At 43.1% G+C, this 14,822-nt stretch overlaps 1 protein-coding gene across 1 annotated transcript in view; it reads right to left on the bottom strand.

Moving 5' to 3' along the window:
* CACNA1A (calcium voltage-gated channel subunit alpha1 A) overlaps positions 1-14,822 on the bottom strand; it is a 220,110-nt gene that overhangs the window by 80,665 nt on the left and 124,623 nt on the right. The window contains exons 25-26 of the mRNA XM_044454096.1: positions 11,513-11,619; positions 533-629 (exon numbers count right to left, since the gene is read on the bottom strand). Coding sequence (XP_044310031.1) covers positions 533-629; positions 11,513-11,619 — 204 coding nt within the window. The remainder of the gene's footprint in view (positions 1-532; positions 630-11,512; positions 11,620-14,822) is intronic.

Genomic DNA, 14,822 nt, shown 5'->3' with positions numbered 1-14,822 from the left:
TTTGAGGCCCTGAACTAAATCTTAAAGTAATGGAACCATAATGGCCATGCACAAAGCATCATTGCTGATAAGACAACTAACATGCATCTGATGACACAGACTCCAGTGCACAAAAGCTTATGCTATAATAAATGGTGCTGCAAAATTATTGGTTGTTTATTTTTAGCTATGTCCTGAACGGCTATGTGAAATGCATTTAGTAGGTGCAGCTTATCCAGGCACAGAGGTACACGGAAGAAAAAAGCATTGCAGCCCTGCTATCAGAAGCACCGAAATCCTGCTAGAAGAAACTAGTGAAATTATTAAGCCCCCAAATGGATTAATGGCTGTGCACATGAGAGAGATATGCAGAAAGAAAATAAAGGGATCCAAGTGCTCAGTCCTCTGTTTCATTAGATTCCATATTTTTACATAAAAGGAACTTTCTCACTTTAGCTATACCTACATTTTCCATTTTGACATTTACTGTCCATTTGTACACCCTACGACACAATCCCAGACCCACCTGGTAAAGTTTCCACTGCAAACATACCTTTAACTTTGGCAATCGCTTGATAGTTTTGAGGGGTCTGAGGACACGAAGGACACGCAAGGATTTGATGGTATTTATGTCTTTCCCTTTGCTGCCTCTGTAGAGAAATGTTGGGTGGGGATGGAAAAGCAAGGAAAAGCAGTGAGGTGTATGTTTTACTCTAGCTTGGACAAAGGGCTACCAAAGGGATTGATACACTTATGCTATCAGCTGCTTTGCAGTGATTTGTTGGCATGGCACTCCAGAATACCAAGGAAAGACTCCTAGGTTACTCTGCACAGCATCTTTTTTGTCACCCGCTCTCCATGTAAGGTCTTGCACACAACTTCCATAATTCAGAATGTCTAAGCTTTCCTTCTTCCCTAAATAAGATATTGCTCTAGAAATTGTTCTGTTTAGCTGCTATGTCTACCCTTTCCTGGTACCAGCCTATTCTTGCCACTCTTCCAGTTTCTTTATTCCCCGGTGTAAGCTTTCATTTTCACCCACCACTTTTCCCAGGTGCACTTTTGGTATTTCTCCATTCAGTTGATAGCTATCATCCCCTTCAGAAGTACTTTAACTTCTTAGTATTGAAAGGTTCAAAATCTCCGTGGGGAGCTAGGGATATGGCATATCCAGTCCCCTGGCATATATTCTTCATATTAGAAGGGACTGCTCTAGCTATGCTGTTTTCAGGGGAGATTCTTGCTTCACAGCCTGCTTGATCCTTTAATTGTTTCTTGTTGCCAGCTGCTCATAAGCAGAAACAGAAGGTGCCGTGAGGCATAGCTGAATTGGGATAATAGGAGTAATGTCACTTTGTCTAGGGACTCACTGATAACAGCCAATATGCACTGCCAAAATATTCAGAAGAAGCAGCCAAATCAGTTCCCACTTCCTCCAAATACCAGTGCTTACCAATCAGGTTCTCCTTACCAGCAGCACCAGTGCTGATGAAATTCTACACTATTCAACATTGCCTTTCCCACATTTTCTGTGATAGTAATGTTCCCTCCCGGTCCCATTATGTTGTGAAATGTACACACACACACACACACACAAAGATCACAGCACTGCTAAGGTTTTTTACATTATATTTCTCAGATTTCAGTTGCAAATGGTTGTATATCTGTGTGTCATCAAAAAGAAAGAGAAAGAAATAATTTCACCATGGATTCTCCCATACATAGGAAAAATAGCAGAGGAAGGAAGTGTGTCCTAGATATATACTAAAGTCACAAAAAAGTGAAGAGGAATGTGTTTGCATCTTCAGGGGCATATGCTATCTGTTTATAGATAACCTATGCAGAGTCACCATAATAGAACAATTGAGGAGACCAGTTCCAGACCTGATACAAGGTAAAAGGCCATTTATTTATTTATTATATTTATTTCCCACCTTTTTTCCTTCCGATGAAGTCAAAGCGGCTTACATAATTCTCCTCCTGCTCTCAATGTGATCCTCACAACAACAACCCTGTGAGGTAGGTTGGGCTGAGAGTCAGTGACTGGCCCAGAGTCACCCAGTGAGCTCCATGGCTGAGTGGGGACTAGAACCTGGATTGTCCGAGTCCTAGTCCTGCACTCTTAACCACTACACCACACTGGCTCTCTAACGCATTTGCAGTACAAAGTACACCTACAGAACCATCCCATTCTTAAGGCATAATCAAGCTGATACATCCGCAAAGGCATTGGATATTTTGCTTATATAGTTAAAGAAGACACTTACCAGTACTGTTCATTATGAATTTTACTCCTTCATATTTAAGAGACTGAGAGCCAATTAAAAAATTCAGAAAAATCACATTCCTGGGACAGTATCACTTCAGAATCAGATGTGAGAGCAGAACATGCTCCTCATGTCAAATGTACATTGCATATGGGAAGCTGCCACTTCAGAAAGAATGGTTCTAGCCTAGGTTTCTTCATCCATGATTTAAAATTGATTCTGAAGAGGCCCAGTTCTTAGAATACTGTACCACTGTTGCCATTTGTAACATTTGCACTGGCTTATACTCTGTGTGAAGTCTGATACTCCAGAACCTTCTCTCCAGCAGTGAACTGTAAGAAGACATTCCAGCTTCCTCCTTCAGTGTACAACATACATGCTAAGATGATCTAATGAGTTTTACATATGTTGAAATTAAAGGAATAAATACATAGATCCACTTCAAATGTCACAGCACTGTTTCACTCCATCTTAAGCAATTTTACTCTTACTATGGAGAAATACAGAACACTGTTCACTTTACTCACAAGAAGCCACTGCGAAGCTGCCAAACTTGGTTCGAGAAGCATTGTGGTAAATAAGACACATATTAGCATCTTACTGTCCAGAGGTGGAGTATACAAGTAAAGGCGCAAGACGAAAAAGCATGCTGGTGCTGCTGAGATCATTCTTATTCATTATGTGGATCGACTTTGGGCTCATGAGCTGCCTCAGGCTGTAGCTGTCAGTTTCAGCTGCTAAAATAAGGGCTGTACTTGACTGTAAGGCAGGATCTCAAAACAGGGCATACATGCAGAACTGGGACACATTTGAAGTGTCTCCCTCCTTTCCTCTAAACTTTAAGCAGTTCTTTCTGGGATGCCAGGTGCTGATACCACCTTAGTGATACTATTTTTTCTAGTAACATTTCTAAGCCATTTGAGGATTGATGGCTGAGGATATCAGACATGCACGTGAGAAGCATTCTCTTTGACAACTCAGGTTGTTAAAATTCTACCAGTTTGAAAGCAAAATGGCATCACCTGAAACCAAGGAAGTGTTTTCTACATGAAGGCAGTTATGCTGCTAAAATCTCTGCAGAATGTTAGCACAGATGATTACAACAAGCTAAATCTACAAGCCAGCTATCACATAGCTTTTCTACTGTTGAACTTACCTGAGAAATCAAAATAATTGATTATAGTTCTAAGTCTAAGAAAATGTTCTGGTCCCCACTCAGCCTTGAAGCTCACTGGGTGACTTAGGACCAGTCACTGACTCTCAGCCTAACCTACCTAACAGGGGATTCATGAGGATAAAATGGAGAGGAGGAGGAAAGGTATAAAGATAACAAAGAAAGACAGTATACATTGCTACATAAAGGGCGAGCTGTATTGCTACCACTGCTTCACAGGCTCTGCTATCTAATATATACTGCTCGGCAGCACTGATAATTTTACACTTCTGGTTCAACACATGTGAACAGGCTCACAAAATAATGGAACTAGCAGCATTCATTTTCAGAAAGTCACTGTTGGAGAGATGGTTTTCAAACATCGGACTGAACACATACTCATTTTCAGCACATGGCCAACAGAGTCTCTTGGAAAGAACTCTGATTACAATTCTTTCAAAGGCCAGACACAAAGGCAAAGAGCTCCAGCTAGTGACTTTGTGGTCTGATAGTCAGATCTTTTCTCAGGGTTCTTCCAATAAACAGGAGGTATTATAAACATGAAGATGCAAATCCCATGTCCAGGAGGGACATATCCCAGCCTGATCCATTTAGCAGTCACTCTGGCCACAACATTCCACTATACTGTCCCATTACAGCATCAGTATTTAGCACTGATGAAATAGCTAGTCTGCAAAACAAAGAGATAAAAGGCTAATCTGTCTGCAGAACAAAACAGAATAAATTTCATAGTTGTGGAGCTATCCCTTCCATTGATTTTATAGCTTTGTTCAGCAAGGGGCCTTCCCCCTGATGATAATGGGCCCCATGCCCAAAGCTGAGTCATTCTGCTCTCCAAACTTGCTGTCCCCTTCCCACATCTGCTTCACCATTTTAATAGAATAATGCACAGAGGATGCACGTTATAAAAAGCCTCTCCCAAACAGATGTGCCACTGCTGCTTCGGGCTGCCGGTCTGTGCAGTGGGAGAGCGCTGCAGCAGGCCTTGGGGAAGTACCCCACCTTAGAAATGTTTGCCAAAGACTGTAAGATGTTACCAAAATCTCTACCAGATGGGGCTTCCTCACCCAGGTCAACCATGTTTCCAGCCACCACCTTTGCCTTTGATTCCTTGGTTGAAATGGAATGTTCAGAATGCCAATGCTAATGCATACAATATTATCTCTAAATCAGGGATATTGTAAGGTATCTGAATCCCAGAAACTGAAATCCTGGTAGTAAAAGATACTGCTCCAACTCTGTGAGATAAAACAGAATGCCTTATGTTGGGAGAGAGAGAAAGAGATCCAAGATGACTTCCCTTCCAATCGCATTAGCTCCTCAAAATGATGCATAACCAAGATCACACAGATAATAGAATGCGTACCAAAGAGTGAGTGAGAAAGAAAGAAAGACAGAAAGGCAGAGAGAGAGAGAGAAAGAGAATGAGAGATTGAGAGAGAGAGAGATAGAGATAGAGAGAGAGAGGGACAGAAAGACTTTACCGTGAGCTGCTCCTGTTGTGAAGTGGCAGTGAAAGGGAAGAGACAAGGAAAGTGAGTAACAATCAGAAAGAGAACATATAACATAAACCCCAAACTAATCCATATCCCACGCTGGCCTCTGTCTGAGGAAGTCTCTACACCAAATCTGCTGCTCTGCCTCCACCAAACAGGGCATTCACTTCTTTGCTGCCTTGAAACAGAGAGTGGTCCTGGCCTACATTTGTTTAGCAATATGGAAGCGCTGGAGTTGACACCATCCTGTATTCCAGCCTAGCAAGGTAGTTCTAGTACTTAACTTGGGAGGCTTCTTGAAACATTGGACAACTTGTTTGTATTTCTTAAACCATCTATGAAAAAATCTCTATCTCCCTGCTCATCCTAACATTCCTTCTGAAAAACAAAACAAACAACAGATAACAGCCAGAGATATTTCCAAGTCTTAATTTCCCTTATTTGATTGCTTATTAATACCTCACTCAGATTGTAATTGGTTTTTAGCTGAGGTATTACCTTAGATTTACATATCCCTTATTATTTATTGAATTGCTGTTCCTCATTCAAAATCTATGAAAATTTATGAATTCTTAGTTTCCAATGATATTAAATAAATAGAGGACAGGGTGTCAAATGCCATAGTCTCTACATGGTTAACCAAAAAGCAAGTCCCAATTATAGAGTGAAAATGCAGAAACAGTAACCCTGCACTCCTAAGCTTCCTGACAAGCAAATAACTCCCCAAGACTTGCTGCAAGCTAAACACGGGTAGGAGAAGGCTGTTAGCCTTAATACATGATGCTGGAAACAAAGTAGATTGTTACAGTTGAAGACTGCCTTCCCTTACCAGGTGTATTCCAGATGTGTGGTACCATAACTCCCATAATCCCTGGCTGACATGGCCCACAGGTCAATGGCCATGTTGACTGGAATTATGGGAGTTGCAGCCCAATACATCTGTAAAGCACTAGGCTGGAGAAGGCTGGTTTAGGACTTAATATAGAAAGTTGCTCAGTTTGTGGTCCCTACCTCTAAATGGGTACAAATACTACTCTTTCATGTAGCTCTACTAACATTCTTCACCAAGGTGACATTTCTGCTGTCCAAACACAGATAGCAATGGAGTTAGGGTGAGACCAAGCTTTTGCCACCACAATTGATTCTTTGGACATATACAAGGCAAGCAGAGGTATGGCAATAATCTCTATTCTCCTCAGGGCTGTTATTATCAGTTCCAAAACAGTGGCCATGTGAAGAACTTATCATCTACAAAATAGCAGATGTAGACACTGGTGTAGCTGCTATTGAGGCAACAGAATGAAGTAACATGTTATGGTAGTGCCCAGAGCAATATCTACAGTCAGGTGCCATAAATGTTGCCAACAATCAATATAGACACTTGTACAGATAACTGAAGCTGGCATGATTGGTTCAAAAAGCAGTGTCGAAGTGCAGATGAATGTGGATGAAAATGATGAGAGATAAGAGAGGAACAAACCAGATTGCCAATGATCTAGGAAAGAAGGAAAGGTGAGGAAAGGTACAGTAGAGGGTGGGAGGTTCATCCAAAATGATAAGCAGTTGGGAAACACTCTCATCAACAATCTCTGTGAAGCTGTCAACACTGATTCCTAAAAGGCTGAAAATTAACCATACTTTATTACCACTTTTCTATAGCTGCAGACCACTGGGAATTATAAAGAAAATGTATCCATTCCACTTGCATTTTTCTTCATCTCCAACAGTGCATCCCATATTCTTGTCCATGGCTTTTTTGTTATACCTTGTTGTTTTTGATGAAAAAGCACACAGTATCGATCTCCAAGACAGAGCAGGTACCAGGGTCAAGTTCTAGAGTACTGATTAAAGGTGTTTCCAGAGAGAGGGCTCCTACAACTACCAATCAAAGGCAGTGTGCAGCTTTTCCATCTTTCCCTCCTTATTCCATCTTTCCCACAGAGGTGGTGGGGAGACACAGGAGGAGGGCTGTTGTCTAGACTGTCTGTAAAATTAAATGAGTGAGGCAGGGAGATCGCACTCATCTGGAACCAACCGATAAAGTTCCAAAAAACGAACTTAATCTGCGGCATGCCTCATGGCTAACTAAGCTGTCATTCTTCCAGACAATCTATGCCCTGCATAGGCTGGCCTTTGTCATAGCCCCACTGGAGAGCTTGCCTTTCCATGTGATGACACAAGTGCAGGGCCAGGTTCAATACCATTCCAGGAGTGGAGCCTTAACTCTTCCCCCATCCTATTTCTGTACCAGGCCACTCAAGAGGTATGCTAGCTCCAAAAGGCAAGCTTCACCTGAAATTGTTATTGAGGCAGCAATCACCACCCTCCTTTTGTCCTTCATCACTTCATAACACAAACAGTATTGGCATGACCCTCCATGCTACAATTTATGATCTATCAAGCCAAGTAAAGCTCTTCTCTCAGTATGGGACAAGCTGAGCACTGCAGTCCCAGGCCAGAATTTAGGGTTGCTGTCCCAAGTCTAGCCCATGTGAGATTGAACCTGGGTGCATTTTTGCTTCTTGTCCCATGGTGCACCCCTGCAATGACACTTGCAATAGTTTGCTGGCTACTGATTCTTTTCCGTTCTGGCAAAACAACCAGAATTCAATGTGAGCATATGGAGCCTTCCTTTCTCAGCACGTAAGTACTAACAAGGAGTAGATACTTCCGCTGAGGCTATCACACCTTCCCAGCTCCATGCAGAGGTCCTCAAACTACTGATGGAAGTTGCTGATGTGTGGAAGAGCTGGAAAATGGGGTTCAGAACATGCAGGTAGGGGAAACAGGATGAATATTACAGGGGAAAGGCTGACTGCACCAATCCTGTAATCTCTGTGTTGCTGTGTCATCTTCTAACATCCTTGTGGTCTTTAGGCAGAAAACTTAAACAGGTTTGCATGAATAAGCGGGTATGATTATTCTAAAGCATCATGAATGCCTGATGCTGCATGATGAACTGCAGAGCACCCCAGAAAAGATGCCTACACTCTGGGAGTGATCCCTGGTTTTGCTAAATACAGGTATATATAACTTCAACTGCAGATGGGCTTTTGCCTACTCAGATAAACAGAATTCAAATCTCCAACTTTGCTGCAGTAGTCTCCATTTCCATTCTTCTCCCTTTAGTATCTCCTATTCTGATTGAAATTTAACTGTTGCAGTTGAATTGGAGGAAGGAGGCTCTTTTTCCTACCTTCATTTCACTATGAAGTTCCATATACCTTGATAATGCTAGATAAACAAACAACAAAAACAACTTTTCTGCTTCTACTGCAACTTGCTCCGAAGACCACCTTATTTCTATGAGAGGAAGAACTGGGTACTAATCTGTACTTTTAGAACAAGTTACCATGGGAGCAATTTGAGTGCTCTTCCTTTCCTGGGGGCTTTCCAGAGATGTTAAAACTCCCTCTATACTGACTGAGGATGATGGGCATTACAGTCAAACCTACAGGGCATCTCCTAGAGGAAAGCTGAATTAGAAGTCCAAACCAGATATAGGAGGCCCACTGAGCTCTCATGGCCAGCATTGTGCCCCATGGATTATAGGGGATTATATCTAATATATGGATTATATCAGCATTGTGCCTGAGAGGTGAGGAAACAGCAAGTCTCCTGCTTCCCCACCCTGCTTGCACTTTCCCTTTGGCTCCATTATTCCAGGTGGGAGCAAATAAAATCAGCAACAGGGCCTAGTTCAGACACGGTCTGTACAACTGGTTTATACAACTGTAAGGCTGAGAAGAAAATGGCTGACTTGCTGAAACTGTTGATCAGGAAAGAAAACATCTCAGGTACTTGAAGACCTGTTTTCCTGTCTAGACCATATTTTCTTTCCCAGATAGGATATATATTATATCCTTAAAAAGTCCTTGGTTCTAATCCAAAACAGTGCTCCTTGGTCAAACTAAATCCAAGACTCCAAACATATTTTGCCAAAGAATTCACAATGTTCCTACTTTCTATATAATTCATGGTGTATGTCTGCTTCAGTGTGATCTTCTTTTCATTTCAGTTTGTTCTTTATTGTCTCAGTACTAATCTTTGTGAACTTCCTGTACATATTACTTCTGCCTCTCAGTATTGTGAAACTGGAGAAATTCTATTTTTACTTACATCTGAAAAATGCCAAATTTGAGCAATTTATAGCAGCATACTCTTCACTCAAAGCTTGCTAACAATTTTGCAATCTTAAGGAAAGGAAAAAGAATTCTTAAGCCAGTTCTGTAAAGGTCATAAACCATCAAAGTTAAAAGGAGTCCCTGAAGATTTTACTCGGCTTAGCCAGAGCCTAATAGGGGGTGGTGCTCATCTCCATTTCTAAGGCCATGAGCCAGCGCTGTCTGCAGATGATCTTGCAGTCATGTGGCCAGCATGACATCACAGAGGGCCGTTACCTTCCCACCAAGGTGGTACCTATTTATCTACTCGCATTACATGCTTTCAAACTGCTAGTTGGATAGGATCTAGGGGCAAATGACAGGAGCTCACTCCATCTGGCGGAGGCTGGGCTTGAACCTCTGGAGCACCAACCATTTCTGGCTGACAGTTCCGGCATCATTAAGCCACTGAACCACTGCTTCCCCTATAATCCATCAAACTACACTAAAAAAAATTAACAAATGAAGAATAGTTGGGTTTTTTTTTTTTTTTAAGTGAGAAAGGCTCTGGTAATTTGGGGATGAGGGAAGGGATGGTCAAGCTGAAAGGCATTTCAAGATATTTTTGGATGCTTAGTACATCTTTAATATGTAAGGCTCTGTAAGCAGCAGTCAAGCTAATTTGTATCTGGTCTGGAGAGATGAAGAAGAGGTTGGAATTTTTAGACTGGGTGATAGGTGAATGGATTTTATTTTCTCCCTAGCAGTTTTAGATCACATATAGGGCAGAGTTTATCCAAATACCTTTGAAAAATGAGGGACAGTGTCAGTTTATCTGGTGCAGATAGATCTTTAAGTTGGCAAGAAGAGTTGGTGCCCTCCCTGGAGAAGAACAAGAAAAAGAAAACTGAAAACCAGTTGGGAAGTTCTTGGCTGCTTGGGTATGACCTCTAGTGTCCTGATTTCCACAATAATAGTTGGCAATCAACTTTGCTAGGAACGGAAGGCAAGGATCAGATTTTGTTGTTATGTGCCATCAGGTCATCTTCATGACCCTACAATGAATGCCCTCCAGAATGCCCTGTCCTTCACAGTCCTGCTCAGCTCTTGTGAACTCAAAGCTGTGGCTTCCTTATATTTTGCTCTTCCTTGGCAGACTACACAGCACTGGCGCTACTGGTTTTGAACACTTTCTTTAACAGCACAGGTTTGATTTATTTTCTCCATATTCATTTTATATTTATTTGGATTACCAAATTCATCTTGACTTATGGGCCTTTTATAAAATGCTACAAGAGTGAGGGTATGTTAGAGCTGAGTCAAAATGCATCTTCCATGACTTTATAACCTATTTTTGCAGATGTGTGTGTGTGTGGGGGGGGCTTTTTGAACTTTTTTGGGGGGTGGGGTAAGGCAGAGAAACTTCCTGTGCTCTCCTGGAAGCCTCTGGCCACTATCTGTCCCTTCCCACCTCCTCCACAAAGCAAGGCCATTTGGTGAGATCACAGCATTACAAGAACACAGGACTGGGTGGAGAGCGGGAGGATAGATGGCAATCAACTGTCTGAGATGCCACAGCACGGGTAGTGGCAGTCAGAAAACAAGAAAAAGAAAAGCAAAGAAGATGGAAGTATATGTCACTCTGACCCTGGCTTTTCCCAACTCGAACTGAAAGCATTCATAACTTGTTCAGGCTGTTTTAAGTGGCTTGGAGAAAATTTAATTTAAGATTATTGCAGACAGAGTTTACATTTGTTATCAAAAAACGTAAGGCATGCTAGGACTATCCCTTGAGCCACGTGTTACTCCTCCATTTAAACCTGACCCACTTTGCTGTGGAGTGTCTCACAGCATCTGGATTACCGCTGCACCAGGAAGAAACTAGCGGGACACATTGATCGGGGACAATACAAAGGACAAGAGCAGACTACCCTGGCTCCTCATACTATTTCTATGAGAAAATAAACTGATGCAGACATACCCTAAATGTAATATTCACAAATGAAGGAAGGTTTTCCCATTTAATCAGCTGTTTCCTTTAGTCTGACCAGAGAGCAGCAAAGGCCTTTTCACAAATTGGGCATTTGGCCTTGCAGTCACACAAGGCAGCTACACCCTCCTGGTGTATTTGCTCAGAGTGATATAGGAGCTCATCACACTGTGGATTAATGACTCAATTTCTCACAACCTTGAATGGCCTGAAATGTAAGAGGAACTCATGGGAACCTCCACGTGCAAGGAGTGTCCCAGGTCAGAAGGAGGGCACACACATTTGGGGTGTTCATGCTTTACAGTGGCTCACGGGCAGCACTGGAAGAGGAATCATGATGAGGCAAAGGGGTGGTCGGGCCAAGTTGTCTGTGTGCTGAAAACTCTTAACAAGACCTATCATGCAGCAAGCTTCAGCAAGAGCCCTATCTAATAGGAGGGACTGCGCTTTCTGGAGAAAGAAACAGAAGGAAACAAGCACTGTGGCTCCCTAAAGAAACTTACGTGAAGGCAAATGCCACCAATGCGCCACTGACCACAATGAAATCCAAGATGTTCCACAGGTCCCGAAAATAAGAGCCCCGATGAAGGATCAGTCCTAAGTCAATCATCTGCAGAAACAACCAAAGCAAGAACAACTCAGGGGTGTTGAGGTGCTATACATAGCTTTAGCTACTGCACCCCACCCTCCAATCTCAATGACTGCTGCTGACTGTATTCTTCCCCAACAAAGTATGTCAGTCTTGCTGGGCCCACTTTACAAAGTAGGAGATGAAGGCAAAGAAAAGGAAACAGTAGCCCCAGTTATTAATGCGCAACACAGAAATTGCCATACAAAGGATATTTCACACTCCGTTCAGGGACTAAACACTGGGGTGCCAGCACATAATAGTCCAAAACAATGATTCCCCTCCCCACAGGTGTGCATATAACTTCCTCAGTCACAGTCTTCCTCCCCATGAGTGTAATGATGCTGGTGTTTGAGAAATAGCCCTGGGAGAGAGATGAGTCTGTCAGGGTAGAGATAGGACTTATAACTACTTCCACACTGTTCTGTGATACTGCAGATACTGAAGCCTGCACAAACAGCATCCGGGCAGTACTATAAAGGCATTCTTCAACAGCTGCTTTTCAGTTAAATAGCTCAGTATGACCATTTGGAAAAACACCCATTAGAGTCAGAGCTTTTTCAAATGCTACAGGAAAGGCAGATAGGCCCTACCATTTTCAATATGTTACCAATTCCTTTTCAGTAATGCTTGAAGAAATATGTATACAAAGTTCTTTTAGAAAAACATGCACCTCAAACCTGCATTAGTTTCTAGGATTAAAAACCAAGCGCCACAACTTATAGTCCAGAAAAGCCTTCACAGTCCAATCCAAACCATATACACTCAGAAGACATTGCCACTGATTTTTAGTGAGACTTGCTTCCCAGTGTAGCAGTAAACTGTGCTATAGCTTCATCTAGTGGACCTCAGTCTATACTACAAGCACAGCCAATGCACTTGAGAGATCAAGGGAGCACTGGCTACCATGAGCCCTGCTTTGTGACCCTCCTCCCACCTCCAGTCTTGCTGCTATGATGCCAAAAGCTTCCTTTAAAAGGGAAACCAGTGGTTTGCCACAGAAAAAACGAGCTCTTTCCAAGCAAAGCTGCAGCATCAACCAAAATCCAATTTTCCTTTGAAGAGGACTGTTCCCTCATTGCTGCTGCACTGCTGAATTTCAGTGACACAGTGGTGGTGGGATAAAGCAGGCCATGGTATGTTCCCCCGGGCTTCACGGAGGCAATATGAACCACCCACGATCAAGAAGTTGCCCACCCCTGGAGGGCTGTTATGAGGGAGGCAACTGGAAAACATTGCTCAGGGGTGTTAGGGAAAGGAGAAATATCCCTCCTTTGAGGGAGGCATGATAAGGACAAGGAGTAACCACTATGCTGGGTAACATATGAGACAACACTGACCAACATCCTTGTTTGGGTACTGTGAGTGGTCTTTCATTCAACTGATTTGTACAACTCAGCTTTCAGTCTAGATGCCACTCTATAGCACTCCGCTTACCAGATATTAGTTCCCAGGACTGGCCCAAGAAAATTTGCTGCCCAAGGCAGAGCAGCAAACCCTGTCCCTCAAAGGTACACCCGTGGTTGGTCAAATGATTCTGCCACCCGGGGCAGAATCCCTCCTCCCTGTCTCTCTCTCTATGGCAGTAAACAGACAGAAACGATAAAATCTAGCACAGTCGTTAATGATTTATTTCCTTTTATGATGCCCAAAAAATAGCTGCCTCTGAGCCACCTCACTTTTCCTAATGGCAGGGCTGCCCTTGCCCAAGTGGAAGGAAGACTGTCGCACAATTAGCAGTAGCCCCACAGGTGGTGGTAAGATGCACATGCAATACCTTAGCCAGTGAGTGCGGAGTATGGCAACTACTGCCTCTTTACCACAAAAATCTCTTTGGAGAAATAGTGTCTTGCTTTCTTTCATATGTTCACATATGCCAGTGGCCCCAGAGAAACAAGCTAGCCTGTTTGCAATTCCTGTAATGTTCTGTGGAGCCACTCCTTACACACTTGATATCAAGTGACTACCACACTGCCATGATAAAATGTTAGTTAGGCTGCAGGTGTCCACAAGTGTCTTCACATATGTGCCTGCACCTTCCTAAATAGGTGGCTCAAAAGGCAAATTAGGATCCAAGGACCACAGACAAGCCCGCAGTTGAGGGCAGGCAGGCATGTGGCGAGAGGTGAGGCAGTAATACCATGGCGGAAGGGCCCAGAAGCCTGACAGGGCTAAGTCAGACAGCGGTCACAATCCAAGGGAGCAGGAGCGCCACACAGGACCTGCACGTTCATGGAAAGATCTCAGACTGAGCAGCAAGGTCAAGGCTTTACAGGGCTTGATGAAATGTATTGCTCTAGGGTCAGCTGACAACGTAAACAGCTATTGCAGTCTACATTATGTGGCATCACTGTTACACTGCATTTATATCCCGCCTTTTTTCTTTCCTGAGGGGGCTTACACAGCTCTGTGTTATCCTCCCAACAAGGTCCTTTTGTGAGGTGGGCTAGGCTGAGAGTGAATGACTGACCCAAAGTCACCCAGTGAGCTTCATGGCCTAGTGGGGACTAGAAACCAGATCTTCTGAGTCCCAGTCCTGCACTCTCACCACCACACCACACCGGCTGTCATGGCACTCTCTGAACCAAGAGCAGTGTTTCCTAGGTCTGCTGATGAACCAACGTGCAGGTGCTCAGGAGTCAGTCAGCAGAGCTGGATGGCTTGAAGCCCTGGTTTGAGGCACCCACATTCTGGGCACATTACACATTCATAATTTTCCATGTACAGCTGTTGTTTTTCCTTTGGGTGGGTGGGGGGGGCAATGTTCACATGTGTTGTTTTGCCAGCAAAGTTAGTCATAATATAACTTTTATTTTTAATTATGCCAGTACAACTGGGTTAGCTGAGAAAGATCATCCCTGCCTTTTGGATTATAGCAAGAGAGAGGAGACAGTGGGTAGGATAGAGATGCCAAGAGAAAACATTTAAGAACTCATTCCTTCTTCCAGCAGAGCTTGCAGTGACAAATTATGTCTAGGACAACTGATCCTGACACTTCACCTCATTAATGGGAAATAAACACTTAGTTCTTTCTGTTGCCTATATGAATGACTGAATTCCAATGAATCATTGAACATTCAGATCTGGCTCATAGCAGTTCAGGCAACACACCATCCTCCCTCCCTCCCTCCCTCCCTCCCTCCCTCCCTCCCTCTGTGTGTGTGTGTGTGTGTGTGTGTGTGTAA

This window comes from Varanus komodoensis, unplaced genomic scaffold, assembly GCF_004798865.1.
Source record: "Varanus komodoensis strain SLA01 unplaced genomic scaffold, ASM479886v1 scaffold7_1, whole genome shotgun sequence".
Classification (NCBI taxonomy): domain Eukaryota; kingdom Metazoa; phylum Chordata; class Lepidosauria; order Squamata; family Varanidae; genus Varanus; species Varanus komodoensis.
This window is presented reverse-complemented; position numbering and strand designations above follow the sequence as displayed.